General features: G+C 41.8%; 1 protein-coding gene across 1 annotated transcript in view; it reads right to left on the bottom strand.

Annotated features, from left to right (window-relative positions):
- Positions 1-749: 749 nt before the first annotated feature.
- Positions 750-26,118, bottom strand: part of LOC120564941 (cadherin-24-like) — a 27,594-nt gene continuing 2,225 nt past the window's right edge. The window contains exons 2-14 of the mRNA XM_039810209.1: positions 23,419-24,262; positions 18,068-18,362; positions 15,328-15,447; positions 14,246-14,413; positions 10,849-11,030; positions 9,156-9,412; positions 7,881-8,017; positions 7,597-7,718; positions 5,721-5,838; positions 5,279-5,587; positions 3,757-3,949; positions 3,236-3,635; positions 750-1,592 (exon numbers count right to left, since the gene is read on the bottom strand). Of these exons, the coding sequence (XP_039666143.1) occupies positions 750-1,592; positions 3,236-3,635; positions 3,757-3,949; positions 5,279-5,587; positions 5,721-5,838; positions 7,597-7,718; positions 7,881-8,017; positions 9,156-9,412; positions 10,849-11,030; positions 14,246-14,413; positions 15,328-15,447; positions 18,068-18,362; positions 23,419-24,075 (3,801 nt within the window). The 5' untranslated portion in view covers positions 24,076-24,262. The remainder of the gene's footprint in view (positions 1,593-3,235; positions 3,636-3,756; positions 3,950-5,278; positions 5,588-5,720; positions 5,839-7,596; positions 7,719-7,880; positions 8,018-9,155; positions 9,413-10,848; positions 11,031-14,245; positions 14,414-15,327; positions 15,448-18,067; positions 18,363-23,418; positions 24,263-26,118) is intronic.

Below are 26,118 nucleotides of genomic sequence, written 5' to 3'. Positions count from 1 at the left end.
TTTCCTGTGTGGATTCCAGTAAATACCCCGCCCCCTCCCAATCAATTGTCCACTCGTGAGCAATAACCACTGAAGCAGGAGTGGATATGCATCTACATATGGACATTGTTTACTGTACTTTCACAACAGTTCACAAGTCTTTGACAGTGACAATCTAATCATTTCTAACTGTGAGAAGTGAGCAGGTTTCGCTAGCGTGATGGTGACTACTTGCTGGAGTTGAACTCTCTCTACGGAGCGACAGAATATGAATGTATACAGTTTGACTCTTCGGAGAGGCTGTGTGAACACATGGCAGTGTCGGTTTCCAGTACAGTACAGTACCGTACGCGTGTGTGGTTCTAAAACTCTCCGATTCAGATGCAGATGTCACATTCAAATTCCAGGATTTCCAGTGAGTGTGCCCCTATTAAACTATCAATATTAAATATCACAATTGTGGTCAATATTTGATGAGGCCTATTTTTTTTTTCAAACAATGCAGCTTTCAGGGCTCAGAATCAATATTTAAAAAAAAAAGTGAATTTTTCATAACTTTAGCTTTGAAAGCCCGAGTGCATTATTAATATCCGTTACAAGAGCAGTGTGAAAAGTGACAGATTCTATATGCATTTTATAAACATAGTGAAGGTGAAAACTATACGCTGTGCACTGATTCCACCACAAATCTTGACTCTACTACTGTCAGCCTCCTGGGTCTTTTTTTTCTCCCCCTTCCGGCAGGTTGGAGGGGGACGAGAAGATCTCTGTCAGGGGCTCTGTGTTTTGCCACCCCCACCTGTCTCTCCTCCCTCTCCCTCTCCCTCCTTCTCCTTCTCCTTCTCCTTCTCCTTCTCCTTCTCCTTCTCCTTCTCCTTCTCCCTCTCTCTGATGATCTCCACCAGCCTCTGAAACTTCTGGTTTAGCTCCTCCATCCCTCCCACCACTCTCCCGTCGTCCTTCTCTCCGTCGCTCTCCAGCGAACTCAGTGACTCAGCCCGTGAGTCACGGCCCTCAAACTCGTAAGTCTGCAGCGAGTCATAGGGCGGCTGCGACAGGTCAAAGGTCACCTGATCCAGGCGGATGTTCAGGAGCTCTTCCATGCGGAGGGGCTGCGGGTTGGCAGCTTCTGCTCTCGCAGGCTCCGCCCCGCACGCCCAGCCTCTGCTGTCGCCAAACATCCCCCCGGGTAAGGGCAAAGGCTGCTCCTTTCTCTGGAGTCTGCACATGTTCAGTAGCTGCACTCCCGCTGGGTACAACCCCCCGCCACTAGTCCCGTTCATACACGTCCCTCTGCTGTTTGGATTCAGCGAGCCCACAATGCTGTACGTGTCTCCTTTCAGGTAAACAGCATCGTTTACAGAGTTGATTTCGCCGCCGTTTGAATAATTTTGCTCGGAAACGGAGGGAATGGAGGAGTCAGTGTCAATGTCGTCTAACGTACAGCTGGTGGCTCCGGTGCTGATCTGAGTCTGCGATGAGCCCGGGCGCCCCTCTTGCTGGTTTGACGAGGAGCTGGTGTGACTCTGGCATGAAGACTCAGTCGGGTCGCAGTGGGTCAGATTGGCGGCGTTGTTGGCGGGTGTCGATTCTGTTTCTTTATGTGGATTTATCTGTAAAAGAGAAGAAGAAGAAAGGCCATATTAGATGATTCAGACGCATATGCAGGGATAATATATGGAAGCAAAATGAGGCCATAATGATTAAAAGTTTTTAAGCAACTGAAAAATTGCTAATCATGAAATTTATTCACAACTGAATACTTAATGTTGAAATTTAAATACCACTGAATTAATTGGATTGAAATATTTTACTCTAAAAACCACCTTTTTGAATTTATGTGGCTCGAATGCAAGGTCGTAACTTTGGATTTGATATGGGGGGGGATGTGGCGGGGGCGGGGGGGCGATGTGTGAGATCTCCACTTCATTTTCTGCATTCTGGTGAATTTTTCTGCAACAATTTGTGCCTTTTTTTCATCAAGTTATGGTGCAAATGTCTTTATTTATGTAAAGGAAATTATTATAATATATTTGAGGGTTGCACAGGCTAGTTTTGATTATTGGGGGTTGGACTAGTTTAATGATAGCCAGACAGATTCTTTTAAGAGGATGGAGGAATGAAGGGCTGCCGTCTATCCAGGAGTGGGCTTGTGAGATATGGCTAGGTTGGCGACGTTTGAAAAAATATCATATCAATGGTTTGCCAGATTGGATGTCTAGACTAGAAAATGGGGAAAGTAGCTGAGCTCTCTGGAGGGATCCTTAGAAGCTTTGTGCTGGGGAGAGATGTGTATGATCAGCTATGGTGTTTTCATTTATACATATGTTTATTTGGTTTATTGTCTATTTTGTTGAATGGTCTGGAATATTGTAGCTACTGTGTCATGTTTCCTTGATTTTTTGTCTGGGTGGTAACAGAAAGGGGGGTGGGGGGGATTTGTTCATGTTGTATTTGGTCAATTTTTTTTTTTAAATTAATCAATAAGTTAATCATAAAAAAAAGAGGTGATGTCAATCAGGACCCAACAACATTTGAACCAGAATCTGATGACAGTTGGAAGACCCTGATGAATCACACCATTGCTTTAAAAAAAAAACTAAATTAAAGATTATTTTTGGGCATTTAAGGCCTTTATTTGTATAGGACAGCTTAGACTTGAAAGGAGAGAGGGGGAATGACATGCAGCAAAGGGCCGCAGGTCGGAGTCGAACCTTCGGCCACTGCATCGAGGACTAAACCTCTATATATTTATTGTTTTTAACCTTTATTTATTAAGGGAAGGTTCACTGAGAGGAAGCCTCTCTTTTGCAGGAACACCCTGATCACATTCACACAGTTCCACATTCATACCTGGAAGCTGCCCGGTACAACCTCAGTCTGATCTGCTGGCCACTGAGCAGCTCCACTGGAGCAGTTGGAGGTTAAGGGCCTTGCTCAAGGGCACCTCAGTGGTGGTAATGAGGGAGGGACAAGCGCTGCTCTTTCACTTTCCCCACCCAGATTGAACCGATGACCTCCCAGTCACAAGCTTCTTTAACCTTTAGGCCACCACTGCCTATATATGAGCGACCGCTCCACCAGGTCAGCCACCCAGGCGCCCACACTGTTGCTTATTTGGCATGAATATTTCATGTTTCTTTTTCATTGGGAAACATTATTCACTTGCTTATACAATTCAAATCCCTATGGCCTTTCTTTGCCTCCATATAATTGCTACACATTTGTACCCGTCAGTATTAACACTATCACTGACCTTTGCCTGATCCTGACTCTCGTTTGTGTCAGCAGCGTTTGCTTCACTGCCTCCATTTCTGTCTGTGATTTTGCTCTTTGCCAGCATGTGCTCTGTGTCGTAACTAGCAGTGCTCGTCTCGGGAGAGCGCCGCAGAGGCTCAAAGGTGCTCTGGTTTGGGATGACGAGGGAATTGCCAATGTGACCACCGCTGAGCCCGTGGGTCAGCTGCGTTAGCTGCAGACCTGCCTCCAGTGGCCCGACCGGATAATCTCTGAGAACAGGCAGCGTGTGGACGCCGTAGCACAGGCGTCCGTAGAGTGGAGCCGAGCCGGGCCTCTGCTGAGGGTCCAGGCCCGGGCGCGGGTTACGACTCCAGCTGTACGTCCTGGCCCTCGGCGGATTCTGCTGGGTGTACCATCTGTGCCAAGAGATAAATGTCAGAGAAGCACAACACAGTCAGAACACACAAACAAGAATCCACCATGCCACCATGGCAAGGATGGGACTTTTAATTTATTTATTTTTTGGGAACAGCTCACATGTTCCTGTTGTTGTGCATGTGCTGTATTCTGTGCATGCTCTGCAGCGCTGTAATGTCAAAAGCGGCGGTGTCCGCTTCCCCTCCCCCCTCGTCATCGTAGGATATGATGTTCTCCCTGACATCATCCTCCTCGAAGGGCGAGTGGGAGTCTCGCTTCTGATGGCGCAATGACAGCGAGAGTGCACACACCACTACGGGGCAAAAAAAGAGACACATGACCACCATACTTTTTAGACGTTACAGCAGCAACCTGACACAACTGCTCAGCGTTTCCCCGAAAAGTCACAACATATTCATCAGTAGTGGAAGAAGTATTCAGATCCTTTACTTAAAGGTCCCATGACATGGTGCTCTTTGGATGCTTTTATATAGGCCTTAGTTGTCCCCTAATACTGTATCTGAAGTCTCTTTTATATAGACCTTAGTGGTCCCCTAATACTGTATCTGAAGTCTCTTTTATATAGACCTTAGTGGTCCCCTAATACTGTATCTGAAGTCTCTTTTATATAGACCTTAGTGGTCCCCTAATACTGTATCTGAAGTCTCTTTTATATAGACCTTAGTGGTCCCCTAATACTGTATCTGAAGTCTCTTTCCCGAAATTCAGCCTTGGTACAGAATTACAGCCACTAGAGCCAGTCCCACAATGAGCTTTCTTTAGGATGTACCATTTCTGTGTCTGTAGCTATTGAGGAGGAGAGAGGGGGGGCAAGGTGGAGGGTGGGGGGGTGGCCTTGACCAACTGCCACTTTGCTCGTTTGAAAGCCATTATGTCTCTCTCTCATTGGTGGGCTAAATTCTCTGAGCGGGCAAAGCAGAGAAAGGGGAGGTAACCTTGCTCCTTATGACCTCATAAGGAGAAGATTCCAGATCGGCCCATCTGAGCTTTCATTTTCTCAAAGGCAGAGCAGGATACCCAGGGCTCGGTTTACACCTATCACCATTTCTAGCCACTGGGGCACCATAGGCAGGCTGGGGGAACGCATATTAATGTTAAAAAACCTCATCAAGTGAAATGTTCATGCCATGGGACCTTTAAGTAAACATACTAATACCCCACTGTAAAAATACTCTGTTAGAAGTAAAAAGCCTTAAGTAAAATTATGTAAGTATCATCAGGAAGATGTACTTAAAGTATTAAAATTAAAAATCCTCACTTTGGAAACGATCCAAACTGTTCTGTCAATCAACTAAGTGTTTAATGGGCTAATCATGTCAGCTGGACTTGTAGGCCCATATACTGGTAGTTTATAATAAAACATTGTATTTTATAAACGATATGTGTTTTGTGTGCAAAAATCTTAATTTGTAAAGTAACTAGTAACTAAAGCTGTCGGAAATATGTAGTGGATAAAAAGTACAATAGTTCTCGCTGAAATGTAGCGGAGTAGAAGTAGAAAGTGGCATGAAAAGAAAAGACTCAAGTACCTCAGACTGTACTTAAGTACTTCAGTAAATGTACTTAGTTACATTCCACCACTGATATTCATAGTGCTTCGAAGAAGCCAAACCAAACCTACCCAGCAGAGTGGTGACACAAGCCAGCATGGCCAGTAAGGTGACCAAACTGAAGATGAGAGACGGCGAGGTGGAAGGCATGGGTAGACAAACCATGTGTCTCTCCCATCTCCTGTCCCTCTGTCTCCCCCTGTCCTCCGTCTGCATGCCCCCTCGCAGACAGGGACAAATGGTCACGGTGACCGTGCCAGTGTTGGTCAGACCCGAGGCTCCATCGCGCAGCACAACTGGCACGTAGAGGGTGAGCGAGGATGTGGAGAAGCCAGGGAGGGGCTCCAAGGCTGACTGGAGCACCAGGCTGGCTGTCACACCTGATAATGTGACAAAAAAAAAAAAGACACATCAAACATGGCCAACTGCACAGCAAAGCTTGCACAGGTTTTTGGCCGGTGTCGTGTTTCTGGATTAAGCATGAAATAGAAAAACAGAGCCAATCGCTGCAACCTCCTGTTTCCCTGATGGAGAGGTTGAGGGCAGAGCTGGACTCTGGAGGGATGCTGAAGTGGATCGGGGTGTCCTGCCCTCCATGGTCCCTGTCAATGGCTCGCAGAACCTGAACTACCTGCATAACACACATCAGGATGCTCTGTTTCAGTGGTCAAGATTAATCTGAGTCGAAAGCTCAATAACAGGATCGAAAAACATGTTACTACACAGAAGTATGTATACAGGGTTTTTCCTGCATAGAGGAATTTTTGGCACCCCCCAAAGAGGTTTAAGCCAGCCCCAAAGGAAAATCACCAGCGCCAACATAAAAAGAATAGAGAATAAAAATAGCAATCAAATCCTCAGTCCTTAAATCCTCGTAAGTAAATACGAGCAATTTACCAAACAAGTTGAACATAAACCTGAATATGAGCGCTAATCTCAGTGTTATTTACAAAGTCAGCCAGTTTCAGAGTATCCTGGTGATTCATTTAAATATTCATATTATTTTTGTAACCAGTTTTGTTAATTAGAGTTTTATTTCCTCAAGCATGGTATACATTTTTGATAATCAAATTGTCAGAAACAACAGGAAAATGCATAGATTTCTGCCAAATAAGGTAACACAGAATTGTCCTTTACCCCCACAGATTTTTTTCTTCTTCTCGTAAGCACGATAAACTTTGTGGTGCACACAAGAAACTTTCTCATGAGCAGGTATCTGGTGCTAACGAGAAACCAATTTAAGGCTAGCAAAATGATGCTAAAGAAGCATTGCTAACGTTATGTGGCTAAAGTTAATATTTCACATTCACAACATGAAATCGGTTAACAGCTACCTTATCATCTTTAAGTTTATTGATGACACTATCAGGTGCATTTCATTGCGGTTTTAGGAAGATGAATAGCTCGTCCTCGGAGTCGGCAGCCGTTCTGACTGCTACTCAGATTGATTTCTCGTGAGCACGAGATACTTTGTTCACAAGTATTGCCAACTTAGCGACTTTGTCGCTAGATTTAGCGACTTTTCTGACCCCCTTAGTGACTTTTTATTACAAAAGCATCTAGCGACAAATCTGTACTTTCTTTCTTTCTGTAGAAAAGATGCCAGTATTGTCCGGCGAGTATGCGAGTTGTTTCTCTCTTGTGGCCGCCAAAACAGTCACCTCTCTCTTCAGTTTCTTTTTTTACTTCAAAGATAAGCTACCTATTAATAATAATTATAATGTAATATTAATTTCTGATTATTTGGCTAAAGATTTCTATTTCTTTCTATCTACCTTGCTGACACAACCACTAGGCTTTATGCAAATGATTGCGTAATGACATCACAAATATGCAAATGAGCGCATGACATCATCTAGCTACTTTTAACGACTTTTGGAGCTGGTGCTAGCTACTTTAATTGGAAAAGAGTTGGCAACACTGCACGAGTCAACTATCTCATGCTGTTCACTCTCCTAACGCTCTTAATACATCCATGCTCCGAACGCTGTATCAGAGCTGTATGAAGATACTGCTAATGCTAACCCAATGCTAGCCCAACAGTTCCAACTGCCGTTGCTTCATATTAAAAGTATTCAACTGGCAATACACTGGGTAGCAGTCACAGGAAACTTATTTTACTGCAGTTAAGTTTTGAAGAATAAGCTCTCTTACAGCATATTATTAAAATCCATCATACTGTATTAAAAAGCTATAGCTACTGTCTTGAAAATGCTAAGCTGAGTAAACAAAGATGATGTGAGTTTGCCTCTGCTGTAGCAATTTCTAATGACTGTTTTATCAACAATCAAGTCAAAAACGAGAAAGACAAAAATAGTCACTTAAAGGAGCTTGGATGAAAACAGGAATAAAGTCTGACATTTTAGCCAAAAACTAAAGAAGAACGGACCTGACCGGGGGCGCTGGAGTCACATACAGACGTTGTGTACTGCCTGTCCAACTCCGGTGCATTGTCATTCTGGTCTAGGGTCTCTATGGCAACCACAACCCTTGACACAAGATTTGGATTGTCTGAAAGAAAAGGAAACCGGCACTAATGTTGAAATTATTACTGAATTGGTATCATTTCTACAGCACACTTTGTATTCCCAACTGCGGGCGGTGCTTTCTGTGAAATATGACTGTGGTAAGCTCTGCTGCTCATAGAGCCCGGGGGCAGAGAGGGTGACATACCCCTCTGAGTGGCGATGACAGTGATATTATGCCACTGCTCCTGCTCGCGGTCCAACTCCATGACTGTGCTGATAAAGCCCGTGTCAGAGGCGATGCGGAACAGAGCCTCGGGGTCTGACTGGGGATCGATGGAGTACCTAAGACACAGAAACAGAAATAGTGAAGAGAGCCCCGAGTGAGTGACTAAATGAGTGAGTAATGGACAGCGGGGGAAGAAGTATTCACATCCTTTACTTAAGTAAAAGTACTAAAACCACACTATAAAAATAGTAAAAGTAAAAGTATTGCATTGAAATGCGACTTTAGTAAAACTATATAAGTATCATCAGGAAAATGTACTTAAAGTATTAAAAGCTAAAAAGTACCTAATGCAGAAAACTTCTCACATTTTAGAAACTGGAAACGATCAAAACAGTTCTGTCACTCAACTAGGTGTTTAATCGAATAATACAGGGGTGTCAAACATACGGCCTGTGTGCCAGAACCGGCCCACCAAAGGGTCCAATCCGGACCACTGGATGACTTTGCAAAGTGTGAAAATTGCAGGGAAGTAATTTATTCCAATTTCAAATTCACCACTTTAATCTCAAAGAATATCTAACTGTGTGTCAATCACTGCTCATGCACACGCATTCATTTTACCTTGTGGGGGGAGGGGCGTAAGTGACTGTTTTGGGCTTTAGCGGAAAGGGGGGAGGGACTGAGAAGTCCTGGATCTTCACAATCCAACCTACAGCACCTTTAATCTTAGAAATTTCTTTAGAAAAGAGTTGTCCCTTGTCCGTGTCTGGAACATTATTATTTTTTCCTACAATGGCCATAGAACGCTGTCGTAGCTGAAGCAAATTGCGTTTGCCAACATCAAGCTGACAAGAAAAGTCTGTGTCTGATCTTTCTGGAGTGGTTTACTGGTCTGGCACACAATCACATTAGGGGTATGTGGCCCATGAACTAAAATGAGTTGGACACCCCTGGGCTTTCAGCTGCTGCACTTGTAGGCCCGTATATTATTGGGTAGTTTCATTTATAATAAAACATCGTATTTTATGTTTTCTGTGAAAAAATCTTAATGTGTAAAGTAACTAGTAACTGAAGCTGTCAGATGAATGTAGTGGAGAAATACATGCAACATTTCCCTCTGAAATGTAGCAGAGTAGACGTAGAAAGTGGCGTGAAAAGAACAGAAGTACAAGTACCTCAAATGTGTACTTAAGTACAGTACTTGAGTAAATGTACTTAGTTACATTCCACCACTGGTAATGAAGTAGTAACCACCTGATGTTGGTGCTTTGTCCTGTGTCTGGGTCCACAGCGAAGACCCGGCCAACGGAGCAGACAGGCGGGCAGTTCTCGGACACGTCCAGATGGTAGCGAGCCTGGGAGAATCGCGGCGGCTCATCAGCATTAAGGACCATGACCCGGACTGTCGCCTGGTCCTTAAAGGGACCTTTCCTTAGGTACCGCGCATCCACTATAGGGTTGGCAACTTCCACGGAGAAAGTGTAGGAGCTGCGGGTCTCATAATCCAGCAGCTGTTGGGTGAAGAATAAAGCATCCTATACTTTATTGAAGCCCTTTCATATATGGTTCACATGCTGTATATTTCTACCCCTACAAAGTACTTCATAATTAAATTCCATTCATCATTCTCATTCATTTTTATCTCCCTATAAAACTTACATACAGTATTACATGTTGGAGTTATTGCTTTCATCATTTCAAGATTTCACCGAGCAATTGTTCTTTGAATGCCCGATGCTTAGAAGTAAAAAGTCACACTGGCTGCCTTTAACGCCGCTGTTTACTTCAAATGGGCTCTACCGTTTCTCCCCAGCTGCTCATTAGTTCATTGTTACTCTTAATTGCTTGTGTGGAGCCTTGGGAATCTGAACCTGTCAGCTACAGAGCAACGTTTGAGTGGAGTACTGAAGTGTTTAAATGGCCAAATACAATTCATTTGCAATACCAGACCAAGGGAAATTTGTTTAAACTCCTGAAGTGTCACATATTAGATATTGTTTTCTCATTATGTGGCCATTTAAGCAAAACCACCGACATGTACCCATGATTGGAACAATACGGTTCCTCATAGCATTAAACAGACTCCAAACCCAGTCACGTTTAAGACAACACTGAAACACATACATGCCCCTGTAAAGACCTTTGTGTAGGCAGGGTTGTTATGTATTATTGTTATTATGTTAAAATGTTATGTTATTATAGGAAGAGTGTACTTCTTTACTTCTTTAGTGTTGTCAGAATAATGCCTGTTAATGGACAAAGTGAATATTTTCTGTTCTGTTTTATTGTGATGTATTATGATGCTAATGCTGTACTTCACTATCTCAAGGGGCAGGTACACACACACACACACACACACACACACACACACACACACACACACACACACACACACACACACACACACACACACACCTTAATGATATCTAACTACAACGAAGACTGCAATGGAAATAAATCCTGTCACTTTTTTTTATTGTGCATGTACATTGGTGTTGCAACTAGGGCTGGGTATCGCCAATGATTTCCCGAATCGATTCGATTCCGATTCACAAGGTCCCGAATCCTGATTCGATCACAACTCAAATTCTTCTTGGATATAAAAGAGATTCTAAGAGAACTATTGCTGTAAATTGTCCAAGCAAGAAGCAACCCTCACGTATTATTTTTATATATTTCACCAAGTTAATGTTTACAATAAAAATTGTTTAAAGTACTCTTTACTTATACACCCATGGTGAAAAGGCATATATTAAATCATCATACATCACTCATACAAACATCGATTTTAATTGGAGAATCTTATTTTAACCCAGCCCTAGTTGCAACTATGTAAGTGTCTTTTTTTTTTTAAACGAATTGTCAAATAAACAAAAGAAAAGACAAATGTAGCTTCAGATCCTCGGCTGCTATGGAAACATCAGGTGTCTGTACCTGCGTCACTCACCTTGTTCAGCACAATGACAGCCTCTTGGTCTCTACCGCTTATATTAAATGTTTCAGCCTCTTCGGTGTCCAGGATAGTGAACTCCAGCTGTGCATTTTCTCCCAGATCAGGATCAGAGGCAGTGAGACGGCCCACCTCCACACCTGGTGCTGCTAGCTCAGAGATGGAGAATGACCACGCACCTGCACAGAGGAAAACATCAACACAATGGTTGACTGCTGATGAGACTGCTCAAGGTACAGCGGGATGCTGTCTGCATCAATTTGGTATAAACTAACATAATGGCTCTCATTTACATATTTCATGTCCAAGTTTAAGGCATTGGCTCCCTTTTTTTTTTTTCAAATCTATTTTAATACATTACTCACATACCCATGAGTTATTTATTGCTGTAATCATTCCACCTGTTCATACTGGCTGTAAAGAGACCCTTCCCCATGCAATTCTAATGTAAGAGGTGATAGACTGAATCCAAAAGTCTGCGTAAATTACATTCTTACTTTCAGCTGAAGCTTATATCATATCTTCCAAAGTGACACTACATTTAGTGTGTATTTCCCTGTTGGGAATGTCTTGTGGGAGTGTAAATTTAAAACATTGGACACTTGGTATGACTAACTCTGACTGAAGAAGCCATATTAGCTTTGGCTGAACTTTTAAATGCATCTTTGCACAGAATCTCTCTTACATTGGAACTGTGTTAGGAAGGGATCTGGAAGGGCCAGCGAGGAGAGGAGGAACAGTAGCCCTTGCTTCAATGTACAGATATAGGCATGTATAATATATAATTAAATATAAACTAAATTGTATGCTACTCATGATTTTAACCCATGCACAAATTCAAAGCCATCATTTGTAAAATTATTTTGCCAAATATACCAGACCAGATGAGAACTGGGCTGTGTGCAGAAGTTATAATTATGCTGCTCTTATCCTGTTTTTAACTCTCTTGTGTATGCATTTGCATTGTATTTATTTATTTATTTATTATGGGGAACGGTGTGGTGTATGGGAATGTGTGTTTTTTCCCCACGGGGATGAATAAAGTATCTATTCTATTCTATTCTTCTTCAATAGTTGTTTAGTAAACTGCTTTTAAACACATTTAGAGAGGATTAGAATTTCTATTTTTATTCTCAATTCTTGTCATTTTGGTGCTGGTGATTTTCCTGTGGGGCTGGTTAAATCCTGTTTGGGGGGCACCAAAAATTCCTCTATGCAGGAAAACCCCTGCATAATGTACATGTTATACATTTTGTCTGTATTGGAGCTGAAATGACTCATCAAATGGCAGATTATTTCATTGTAAACTGAATATCTGTGGTTTGCAGCTACAGATTTCCAGTGGTTTTGGGATGGCAATGCCAGACTGGTCCAGACTAAAATGTCTCACAATATTGGATTGATTGCCAAGAAGGTTTGTACAGACATTCAGAAGATGTGAAGCGTACTGACTTTGATCCTGTGACCTTTCAATCCAGCGCCACCATCAGGTCAACATTTCAATTTGTCTGTTTTTTGGGCTTGTCCGCCTTTATTAATATATATATATATATATATATATATATATATATATATATATATATATATATGACAGCTAGGTGAGAGAGAGGGGGAAGACATGCAGGAAATCATCACAAGTCAGATTCAAACCCTGGACCTCTGCATCGAGGGATTAACCTCCTGCTCTACCCACTGAGCCAACCCGGCCACAGTCCAACTCTGTTTTTAATAAAAGATTTAAGATGTTTATTTTCACACCGGTTATACGAGTACAAACGCGTGAAATGCTAGGAGGTAAGTAGGAAATGTAAAGGACATATTAAAATATAATAAAATATGTAAATAACAATATATTAAAAAAGGTAAATAACACAAGACATAAAAAGACACATCAAATACAGTAAAAGGTCTCAACAATAAGGGTTGCCTGTTTGCCCAGGGCAAGTAAAATGCCTTGTTGGGCCAGTAAATCTCTGTAAGTGGTAAACACATGGGATCAAAATAGATTGCTGGAGCAACCTTTCAGTTGACATGCTGTGGAAACCGCTATACTCCTAAATGTATTTGTGTGCTCATTTACTTGAATTAAAATGCAACATGACAATTAACTTTAGTCTTTGTCATTATTTGATAACCGCTAATAAATAAAACAATTTGTAATGGGGCAAGTAAAAATTGCCTTTGGGCAAGTAGATTTATGATCCGGGCAAGTGCAAAAAAAACACATTAACGTTGAACCCTGAGTAGAATAAAATAAACAACAAAATATAAGAAAAAAAAGCAATAAAAAAGTATATACATTCAAGGTATGAAAAAGAGTCTTCATTAAACAAAGAATTAAAGCTTTTGCTGAGTGAATCTGTTGTCGTTATAGTTTATCTTGGATTACAGTCTGTTCACTTAACAAGCATGAAAAGGCAGCCAGTGATCTGTGACAGGTCATGCCGTTTACTTGGCCCATACATCACTTGCACTGCAAATCCAGAGAAAAAAGCTTCCCTTTTAATCAGAGTGGCGCTACCTCGCTGATTATCAATCATTCAAAATCCTCCACATCATGACGAACGTTCACAAAGTCACGCCCCTGGCATTCAAAGAGCAAACTAAATGAGCTGTTTGCTTACATTATGGCATTATTGTCAAACATAAAAATAATGGCAGGGAGCTGATGTGGTGAGGGAGGGAAGCTATAGTCAGATATCAGTAAATAAATAACACTGCTGGCATTTGGAAATATTGAATTGCTTCTATAAAGCACTGTCTTGCAGGACAATATATCAACCCGAGGAAAGGGGGGCCTTTAAACATTAAGATGAGCAGCGGTAAGCGGAGACTGTCGGGAAGAAGAAGTAGGGGAGAGGTAGCATAGAGAGAAAAGCAGCATACTGTATGTCTCAAAGCGTTAGACGCATTCTGCAGTGATTTTACCGTCTATTGAAGCAGAAAGCACTGAACTTTAAGATGAAATATTAATAGCATGAAACAGGGAAAAGCTTGGATAAGAAAAAAGTGGACATGATCTTTCACTCTTCTACGTCAAGGCACAGTCCATTTTGAACCCCAGGGACCAAACGGGTGTGTTTGTATGAATGTTAATGCCAGTCATCTTGGCAGGGGTTATGTTTTTCCAACTGATGGTAAAAGCAATGATTAGGATAAGAGTGCACAGAATCAACGATCCCCAGACTGACAAGCGGTTTAACTGCTTCAGAGTTTATCTTGAACCTGTCAAGACAACGAGGACCCAAAGGAGGCAAAACACATCAGACTGGTGTCATAAAACACCATTACAGGACGTTTCATCATTTTAATCTCTCCTCGCACACACATATGCTGCAGCTACAGGGATTGAAAGCAGCCGTCAGTTCGGTGATCTGATAACAGCAGTGCTTACTCCGTCTGAAGTGAGGGGGGTTGTCGTTGACGTCGCTCAGCCTCACAGTGATGGTGGTGGTCCCTGATAATCCGCCCAGATGCCCACCCATGTCTTTGGCCTGGAGGACGACCAGATATTCATCCTGAGTTTCTCTGTCCATGTCAGGTACGGCTGTCCGCAGGACGCCTGGGGGGACACGAGGAGAGCGGGACATGCAGCAAAAACATCACAACGGCAACAGATTTCACAGCGACACATCATCTCTGGAAATAACCATCAGAGCGAGTCAGATGCATACATGTTGAGAATTAGGACATAGAAAAACATATGACTCAAGACAGTGGGGGAAGAATTATTCAGATCCTTCACTTATGTAAAAGTACTAATGCCACACTGTAAAAATACTCAGTATCATCAGGAAAATGTACTTAAAGTATTAAAAGTAAAAGTACTTAATGCAGAAACACATTTTAGAAACTGGAAACGACCAAACTGTTCTGTCAATCAACTAAGTGTTTAATGGTCTAATCATTTTAGCTGGAATTGTAGGCCTGTATATTGTTGAGTAGTTTAATTTATAATAAAACATCAGATTTTATAAACTACATGTGTTTTGTGTGCAAACATCTTAATGTGTAAAGTAACTAGTAACTGAACCTGTCAGATGAATGTAGTAAAAAGTACAATATTTCTCTCTGAAATGTAGCGGAGTAGAAGGAGAAAGTGGCATGAAAAGAAAAGACTCATGCAAAGTACAAGTACCTTAAATTTGTACTTTAGTACAGTACTTAGAGTAAATGTACTTAGTTACATTCCACCACTAGGCAGCGACACGTCTCTGGAAATAACTGTCAAAGCGAGTCAGATGCATACATGTTTAAAATTAGGAAATACAAAAAAAACACATGACTCCAGGCCACTTGAAAATGTGACTTCAAATGTTCTCATGCACACTGGACATATGGTAGCAAATACACAACATATGATATCCAACTGAGCCACTGGGATTTACTGTATGAAGTGGAATCATCAGCTAGAGAGGCATTTTCTGGTAAACAGCTTTGAGGGGAAGTGCGGTACATGTGAGGCTGAGACCAGACCTGTCTGAGGATCCACAGAGAAATAGTCCTGGCCCTGAGTAATGGCATACACCAGCCGGGCGCTGTTTCCATATGTGGGATCATCGGCATCTCTGGCTGTGACTTGGATTATGGACGTGCCTGGGAAAGAGACAAGGCGACAAACGTGAGAGGGCATAGTGGCGTTTTAAAGTAGTTAAAGCTGGCGCAGGGTTCATAATCTTAAAGCCATACTACACTCAAAATCTATCTTTTGAATATCAAGTACTTACATGTGGAGGGTTAAAAGGATAATCCACTTCTCTGCTGTCTATCCATATGCACAGTATGATAAAATATTCATTTGTTAGATAAAATATGATTAAATACCCCGTCTTCATGTTGCACAATTGCCCGCCTTGAATTTCTGGAGCTGAGCCAGATGCAGTGTATTTAGCCCCAAGATTGATTTTTTTGTAAGATAATGAAAATATTATTAGACAGTGGGAATTCCATCATGCTGCAGGAATTGCTTAGAACGGCAACGATTGTCATTGATTTGTTGATTGACAGAGGATTAATCTGCACTTGTTTTGAAATTGTTCAAGTCATTTTTCAAGCAAAGATGTGAGGCTTTTCTTCATCATATATGATAGGTTTGTATCGTTGTTAAAAATTTGAATAGATCTCCTTGGGCACCCTAAAGTTCTGATGGACATTTGTCACTATTTTCTAACATTGTATAGACAAAAGGATTATTACTTTTAGAGATTATGTTGTAGTGCTAAGTAGGCTGAGAAGTTTCTATGGATTTTTATGTCACATTATTTTAGTCATGCTAGTAGCCAGAGATGGAAATGTTGGTCTGTTAGCCTGTCAGTCAGTCGGTCCATCGCTTTAGTCCAGACTGAAATATCTCAACATCTGTAACATGAATTGCCATTAAAGTTTGTACGGACATTCATGGTGGCCAGAGGATGGATCCCTTTTGTGATCCCTGACTTTCCCTCTAGTTCCACCATGATTGTTTTCAGTAAAATGTCTTGACAACTATTGGACGGATTCTCTTCATGAAATATGGCACACCTATTTATCTGGCACCATCATGAGGTCAACATTTGTTATAATAGTTATAATAGCATGTACACCATAGACTGTATATAAAGATGGACGGCCTGACAGCTCCCCAAAAGTGTTTATATTCGATTATTTTTTTAAGCTCTGTCTTCTGTATTATTCAACAAAGACAAACAATAAATCATTGTATAGTATGAACAACACACAATTACACACTAGACAGTTAAATAAGTAAAAACACATAAATTCATATACATACATATATATATATATATATATATATACACATACACATATATACAGTATATATATATATATATATATATACATACACACATATATACAGTATATATATATACATACACACATGTATATATATATATATACAGTATATATATATATATATATATATAATATATATACAGTATATATAATTATATATATATATATATATATATATATATATATATATATATATATATATATATATATATATATACACACACACACACACATATACGGTATATACACATATATTTTTTTACAGTGCACAGAGAGGAGCTGCCTCCAGCCCCTCCCCCTCCTGAAGTTGCGTGCCGACAGTCCCGACACTGTCAACACTGCACTTGCTCAGAGAGGCTATCGTTACGTTAGTTGCTGTGGTCTTGCCGTGGGATTAACTGTACTAATAAAACCGTTGAAACACCGCGGCCACGCTGCTGTGAAAGCTCCCCGAACCGTCATTTATCAGTCTGATTGTCCCCTCTCAGTGGCGCGCCTCCACCCATATCTTTATATCTTTATAACGGACGCTAACCGGAGCTAACCGCTAATCAGAGCTAGCTCTCGTTGCAACCGGAGCCTTCAGTTTTGCGTGCCTGTATCCATTAACTGCATGTATGGACTCGAGCCCGAACAAAACCCTTCATTTTATTAAAATGGCTGTAAAAGTTTTAAACTTCAACTCAGAATTGTTTGAATGAAAGAGATCAGCTCAAGGTACAGTGTAGCGTTAGCGTGCTAAGTTGATGCTTTCTCTGCGTAGTGCAGACTGATTTGCTCTCGCGAGTCATCAAATCGAGACCAAATCGCAGCCTTTGCGATTAGGAAATCGCGTTTTAACATATCGCGATATTATCGCAAATGCAATTAATCGTTCAGCCCTAGTGCAGACTGATTTGCTCTCGCGAGTCATCAAATCGAGACCAAATCGCAGCCTTTGCGATTAGGAAATCGCGTTTTAACATATCGCGATATTATCGCAAATGCAATTAATCGTTCAGCCCTAAAGTGAACCCTCTCCTTGATCTCATGGTGTTTATGGAGAAGGAGAACCAGGAAAAGAGTCGGGGGAAATGCAACGCTACCAAGCCCTGGCCAAACGGACCAATCACAGTTGCGTCGCCGCAACGTGTAGTTACATTTTTTTGAGAGGTGCACGTCAGGCTACGGCGTAGGGTCTGGCATAGTGTCCATATCTTCACGTACCTACGTACGTAGCGACGGCGTTCATTTTTTGCTAAATTGGCCTTTAGTCTTGTTTTGCTGTGAAAACTCATCCCCATTGGAATCCATTGTAAGCTGAAATAATTCAAACTGAGCACAGCTGCTGCTCCCCATGAAGGAAAACACTTCTCGCATTTTACAGCCACCTTTCAAGAGATTTTGAGTGGAGCATCACTTTCATGTTGTTTTAGCGCATTACCTATGTTGGCCATCTCTGGCACCATGGCAACATAGGGTTCATCGAGGAAGACAGGCGGGTTGTCATTGATGTCCTGCACTCTGATGATGAACTCTGACGAGGGCTCCAGGGCTCTGCCTGTCTGACGGTCTGTAGCTGTTGCGATGAGATGGTACTGGTCCTTCTCCTCGCGGTCTAAAGACTTGGTAACATGTATGTTGCCTGTGTTGCCATCAATAACAAAAACAGAGCCCACTCCCTCTCCCTCCAGCATATACTTGGTGTGGCCGTCTCCTCTGTCCATATCTGTGTGCAGCTGAAAAAAAAATAATTACTGTAAATTACTGGAACACCTTCAGGCAGCAGCACTTTCATACACGGTGCGCTGATGCAGGTATCGCTCATTAACACTCGTCTATCAGTCTGGAAAGTAGTGCAAACATGACTGTGTGAAATGGGTGATTTATGTTAAGACGGAATGTGCTCGGTGAGTCTGAAACGAATGGCACCAGGTGTGGAAGATACATATGGGACCGGGATGAGTACTGATGCACACAGCTAATTAACTCACTGGACCAAACACGCCACTGGGGGTTTGTTGAGGGCAAACCCACATCAATGTGGACTGTGGCCCTGCGAATGTCCTATATGTATGTTCACAGATGCAATCTGCTAACACAGGCCGCATCCATTTGTAAATCTTTCTGTCACTTATGTCCATCTGTCCCTTCCTTCCCCTTCTTGTAAATCCATCTGCCTGACTTCCCCGTACCTTTTAAGCTAACACTTTTTTCCAGTACTTGTCTCTCTCTTTTCATCAAGTTACCTCGGTTACACAGGATGGCCATCTGCTCACATTTCTCATTCCTCTCTCTCTCTCTCTCTCTCTCTCTCACACACACACACACACACACACTCTCTCTCTCTCTCTCTCTCTCTCTCTCTCTTTCTCCCTCGGACTGTTTTGCTCTCTGGTGCAGAATACTCGCTCTGTGTTTAATGGCAGAGAGGATATTAGTGTGAGCTAGATAGGTAAAAGGCCAAACACACAGAAATAGAAAGCTAAAGAGATTACTCAGCCTTCATCACACTGAGCGTTCTGACCAGGAACCTTCACATATCGCTACTCCTTAAGGCGCATCTGCACATGTTCATAATCCACAAGGCTTACTCACAACCTCTGCAGTGGACCTTTAGATACTCACGAGAACTGAAGCTCCGATTTTTAAAATTCAGCTGCTGCAACAATGAGCGCTTACATATTTAGTGAGCAAACCAGAAATGACTGTTGCAAGGCATATTCATTCAGTTACACGAAATGTGTCGGAGACATTTGTGAAACAGAAATGTTTCATTGCCTACAAAATGGTAATATGGAATGGATAATATGTGTGCTTAACAACAGTCACAAATCTATATATTCAAACATAATGCATGTTAACAACACATGTTCATGCAAATTCAATTCACACAAACACACTGCACAGCATGTAGGCAGAGACCGTACAAGATTAGAGTACATTCTGTGTGTGTGGTATGTGTGTGTATGTCTTGGAGGATAAAGTTGAGGATTATAGAAAAGCGTGATAGCATACCCTACAAATTGCTAGATAAGGGACTCAGGTTTTTTCTTATTCATCCCTACACCCACATCCCCCTCCCTCCTTTCTTCCTCAAAGCTAGCTTCGATTTTGATCCCACACTTCACCACGAGAGACATATTTGTGAGAGTCTGTCTATCATGCTCCCCTGTTCTTTGCCCCCCCCCCCACCCCACTTCTCTCCATCCTCTCTCTTTCTATCCAGCCCTCGTCGCCTCACTCGTCTAATTGCTGGCTCAGTCCTGCTGTGCTTCAGTCAGCATGGAAAAACACTCTCACGGTGGGGAAGACATTTATCCGCCCCGTACAAACAACGCTGGGAAAACAAGGAAATTGTCTCTTCCAATACCTTATTCACTTTCTCTCCTCCTCTGTAATCTGAAACTGTCCCCTCCTCTCACTCATGCAGCACATACACCTCCAGGGTTTATATCTGCCTCACACTGCTTTCTTTGGCAGCCAAATTCCTCCTCTTTCGCACGGGTTGAGGCACCTGTGATTTGAACTGTTGACATGTCACCTCAATGTCTCTATTTTTGGCAAAACAAACGGAGCCGCCTCTGGGAGAAAACGTCGTGCTTCCAACCCCTTCGCAATGGATGCTCTATTACATGAATATCAACATCAAGACTGCTTTGCAGAGGAATGAGCAGCCTTGTGTGTCTACTGATTGCTTTAAAACCCCTCCCTGACTGTATCAATAACAACCAGAGAGGAAGATTAAACATTTATGAGGTGTATACTGCACTGGTAAGAATCCAATCTAGTCTGTCACCATAAAGTATACTGCTAGCTACAAAGTGGCTGGCAGCGTTCCCCGTTAGCGTTACAGCTGATATAATCCTACCCCGAGTATACTGTAGCTGCCAGCAGCTGCATTAGTGCGGTGGAGAGCCTGACTGTGAAATGCTACAAGTAAACCCCAGGGATCTGAATGGTTCAGGTGTGCTGTGGCTTAAATCATCTCAGACACTTTACGTGTTGCGACACCGACAGCAGCTGAAGGTTGCTGGTTGTGGCGACTGTAAAACTCAAGTATGACACAAGACAAGTGGAGGGCTGCTGCACAAACACTGCAGTTACAAGGAGTTATATTTGTGCCTCATTCCTGAGGGTGCAATGAGACATTTTGAAAGCTTTTTTTGCAATTTTGTGCATCATATTTTGTAGAGAAATTATTATCATGCAAAGAAAAATCTATTGCTATCTATCTTATTGCATTTCTCCTCTCTCAATGTCACTGACCCTTGGACACTCATTGGTTCAAATTGTCTGTCTTGCTCCTAACAGCTCTGCTCTGTGTGCACTCAGGTTTGCCTGTCAGCTCCCTTAACGTGACTTGTTAGACAGAACACGAGGCAAATTTTAGAGTCAGCGCTTTTGAAGACAGATGAAGACGTACATTTGCAGTGCGAGTTGAAAAGGTTTCAACTTGTCCTGGGACTTTATGAATCTGCTTTATGAACATACAGAGACGAGAGGAAAAAGGAGAGAAACTGGAGACAAATAACAGAAATAACAGTCTAAGGCTGAGCTGAACACAAACACACAGACACACTCCCACGCAGCAGCTAGCTTACAGCTAATGTCTGACCAGTCGGTACATTGGCTGTTTCGGGCAGATTACCACAAACGGTCAAGCAGGCAAAAACGTGAGGATTTTTAAAAGTTATTTTTAAACAACTGTTATGTCACCAACCTTATTACTAGTAGTATTACCGTTTGCTAGGGGTGCCAGCAGGCGCACAACAGCACATGATTAGTTTAAAGGGTTGGTTACAGTACATACCTAGTCTTATGAATTTCCATCTGTACTATATTAGCTTAAAACCTAGCTATCTTGATAAGTAAGTAGCTAGCTAAATTCTGCCAGATAAACAATAGTACCAGCTAGGCACTTATTCACATGCTATTCAGTGGTTATTAGTCATTAAAGCAACACTATGTAACTTTTAGCTGCAGCTGTAGTTCCAATGAGACAACCTGTAGGGGGACCCAAGCGGGAAAAGTTACATAATGTTGCTTTAACAAGTCAGCTAGCTATATAAAATTAAACTCGACTAGGGGCTCTGCAATTTTCACAGGTACTTGTGATGCTTAGTTCAAAATTAATTAGAGGAAGTTATCTTATTTTTTAAAAACATTTAAAGAAACTTAATTAATGATTATAATTCCTTGGCTGTGTAGCTGGCAATCATCAAGGTAGCCAACTAGCTTAGTTAGCTACTACATGTATGGCAGAGGTTAGCTAACAACCTACCAATACAGCTAGGCTGCAAGCTAATAGACTAACTAAAGTACAGAATAAAACACCAACAAATTGAATTTTAATGGTCCATAAAACTAGGCTTGTAACTAAAACTGTTCTTAAAGTGCCCATATTATGAAAAAAACACTTTTTCTGGGATTTGGGGTGTTCTTTTGTGTCTCTGGTGCTTCCACACACATACAAACTTTGAAAAAAATCCATCCATGCTGTTTTGAGTGAGATACGGTTTCTGAATGTGTCCTGGTTTCAGTCTCCTAGTGAGCTGTTCAAAATCGGCTCGGACTGTGACGTCACAATCCGAAATGAGCTGGCTAACCGCAACCGTTAGCTCGTAGCGTTAGCATTAGCATGCTAACGCTAATGCTAACACTAGCATGGTACCTCGTTCTCAATAGCAAAGCACTGCTACAACACACACAAGTTCACCATAATCTACAAAAGAACTACTTACATGTGCGCCCTCATTTAGAAGTCTCCCAGCTAATCCTGCCTTGTAACTGACTGAAGTTGGAGAAACAGCCTGTCTTTTACTTCTATGGAGCTAGCTAGCTGACATGATCTACATCTGAGCTACTGAGCATGTGCGAGTGCAATCAAAGATAGTACAGAAGAAGAAGATGAAAAGAGGTCTCACTCTGTAGCTAAAACAGAAACCAGGTGAAAAGAGGATCTACAGCAGGTAGAGAGAGCTGTGCAGTACAACAAAAATATGGTGTTTTTTGAAAATTAAACCATGTAAACCTATTCTCGTACAACCTTAAAATACAACTATGAACCTGAAAATGAGTATAATATGGGCGCTTTAAAACTTTTTTTTTTTACATAAGACCCCGATGCCACACAGTAAACTTATTTGTTTAAACACTCACAGAGTGAAGTGTTGGTCACTGTCATCATGGTCTCTTACCATTTTATTTTTTTACCTTTCCCTAACTCCACTAGTAAGCAATAATTCTTCTAGCAAAAACAGCCATTCATAAACAACCTACTCCAATATCCAAATTGTCTGGAATTGTGGCACAATGTAACACATTTTCCACAGAGACTGCCATTATAAAACAGACATCTGTAAAACTGCAAACCAGGCTAATAAAGGCTACTGGTCGAGCGGGAATGTCCAGTGGGCTGCACAACGAGGAAGCAAACCTGGAGTCCAGAAAACTTTTTTTGGCTTATGCGCTTGGCAAGCAATTTTTCATTCAAGTGAGTGGGCGACATCTTTAGTTCTAATATTACATCCATGAGCACACAGAGCCGGAGAAAGGACAGGGGGAAATGAGTCAAACTGAGGAAAAGAGGTCATCATTGTGCACTTATGTGAGTAATGGCGCACAGCTATACATAAATGCATTGAGCACAGAGTAGATTTTTGTTTCCTCAAATTAAATTATTCTTTCTCTACAAAATATATTTCATGTGCTTGTGAAAATATTTTTCTGAGGCACAAATACAACTCCATACAATAGGATACAGGTGATTCACATGATGACTTCACAGCTTACCCGTCCAATGAGCACAGGCTCGGGCCCTCTGTACTCCTCAATCACAAAGAACTGGTTCCAGAGCCAGCTCCTCCGGCATCGAGAGCGAGGCTCCGCTCGTGGCAGGTACGGTTCCGACCGACCGTCTTCTGACTCCATGACCCATTTAGTGCGGCTCCGTGTCCTCTCAGGCAGAACGTCACCGACACCTGTCTCCAAATGGAGCTTAGGCTGGAGAGCGTACTCCTCGCCTGAACTCTGCACTTGACTGTGAGCATAAATTACACCTTCAACCTCTCCATTAGTCAAATAGCTTATTTTCTTGCGGTTCATAGTGAGTTCAGGGCTATGTTTAGTTGATAGGGATTTAGCAGTAGATTCGGGATGTTTAAGTATGACTGGTTGCCTTGCTATATTACCCCTAAAGTCAAAATCATTAGGGTTTCTGTCATTTTGTCTAAAAGCCACATTTGGCAGGGTTGTTAGATCATTTTTTCCATTCTGAAGCTGGCTCTCCAATTCTTTGAAACTACCAAAAAAGTTGTCAATGCTCAATTGTCTTTTGCTGGATATTACATGCAAATCCTGACCTTCCTCTGAAAGGCCAACAGCCACTGAAATGCCCTTTCTTTCCCCTTTACAGAGTAAAAGAAAAAGAAGCACAATATGTCCTGCCATTGCTAAGTTGAACAGTTTGTTTCAAAGAATAACTGATGAATGGCTGATCAGATGCAGGTTTTCATGATGACCCATCATGTTTTCTTATACTGTGCGTCTCCTCCTGCTTCAGGTTTCCTCTCCCCCAGAGTGAGTCTTCATTTCGCCTTCTTTTCTCACATGCAGTACACATGCTGCACAGGATCACCTGAGAGAAGACATCATTAGTGTGATATTGACGGCATTCATTAAAATGGTAAAAACAAGTGCTTCACGATACAGAAGTGAAAAGGCAAACACACGTTGACATCTTACTCATTATCTTGTAATTATTTTGAGGTACATTTGTAGACACATTTTTTTGTTGAACAGCTATGTTTGCTAACCCGAGATCTCTGCCAGCTGCTGTATAAATAGCTGCATAGAAACTATGAACATTACGGTCTGATAAGAAATAACCTAAAAAGGAGAATTCCTTTTATACCAGATGCTGTTATTCATATTATTCTCATTGCTGTTGGCGTTGCTCTTGTTGTGTGTGAATGCTGTTATTGATCACTCAAGCATTCTCAGAGAGTTAAGCATGGTCTTAAAAATGTTCAATTAATTTGGAGCCTGAGGGCCTAGTGATGAGGTGGAGCTCAGGTACTTTACTGTTCCTTGTCACACACAATTGCCTGGACATCAGGTGATTGATGTCATCCCTAAAGATGGTGTCCCATGCCTCAATGCCCAGTAGTGAAAGAAGCTCCCTTGAAGAGATTAATTAGACTCATAAATAATGAAGGACTTGTCCTCGTTTCCCAAAAGTTTAATGATCTGCATTTCGTTAGTATTTGAGTCAGATCCTGGCCATTGATCTTTGAAACTTTATGTACTAAAAAGTGTCAGCAGCTTAACAAGACTAAAGTGGTGTAATTGCAGTTTTTCAATCCACGTTCTACCTGCATCCATCACTGTGCCTCACTATTTCCTGCAATGCATGTAGATTTTCTGACATCTTTTTTTCACCTTTATGCTCACATGGAGGCAACCATTAGCACACACACAGTGGCGTACTCAGGCTGTCTGAGGGGCAGCGGCACTAGGGCACCAGCATGCAGAAAGTTTTCTAGTATGTAGGGCAGCTTATATGGCACTGCATCATGTCTTTTTTATTTTAAGGCCAGCCTAGAGGGCATTTTAACATGTTTTTTTTCTACTGGAAGGGCACCCTATAGGGCACTTCATAATGTTTTCTCCACTGGCAGGGCACCAGAGGGCATTTTAACATGTTTCCTCTACTGGAAGGGCACCTTAGAGTGCACTTCATAATGTTTTATCCACTGGAAGGTAACCCCAGAGGACAATTTATCATCTTGTCTCCATTTGAGTGCACCCTAGAGGAAACTTCAACCCGTTTTCTCAATTTGAGGGCACCCTAGAGGGCGCGTTATCACGTTTTCTTCACTGGAAGGGCACCCAAGTGGGCACTTCATCATATTTTCTTCACTTGAAGGGCACCCTAGAGCGCATTTCATAATGTTTTCTCCACTGGCAGGGCACCAGAGGGCATTTTATCATGGTTTCTCTACTGAAAGGGCACCCTAGAGGGCACTTCATCATATTTTCTTCACTGGAAGGGCACCCTAGAGGGCACTTCATCATATTTTCTTCACTGGAAGGGCACTCTAGAGGGCACTTCATCATGTTTTCTTCACTGGAAGGGCACCCTAGAGGGCACTTCATCATATTTTCTTCACTGGAAGGGCACACTAAAGGGCACTTCATCACGTTAACCTCATTGAAAGGGGACCCACAGAGGCACTTTTGTGGGTTAGGGTCTCCTCTTTGATCTGATTAAATAAATGTACATTGAAACATGTGCTTTGAATAATTTAAATGCAAATATTTCAGTGGGCCTCAAGCACCTGTGCCTTCTGCCTTTGATTGCACTGTATAATATGAACCATAACTATTTCTAATATATAGCCGAATTGATATGCTTCATATGAACTGAAGGAAACATGAAAATGAAACCAATGTTCTTTTTTACTCTACACTAGTGACCTACTTTCTAAAGTA

The sequence above is a fragment of the Perca fluviatilis genome, chromosome 9 (genome assembly GCF_010015445.1).
Source record: "Perca fluviatilis chromosome 9, GENO_Pfluv_1.0, whole genome shotgun sequence".
Taxonomy (NCBI): domain Eukaryota; kingdom Metazoa; phylum Chordata; class Actinopteri; order Perciformes; family Percidae; genus Perca; species Perca fluviatilis.
Note: the sequence above shows the minus strand (reverse complement) of the source record. Positions and strands in the feature narration are given on the sequence as shown.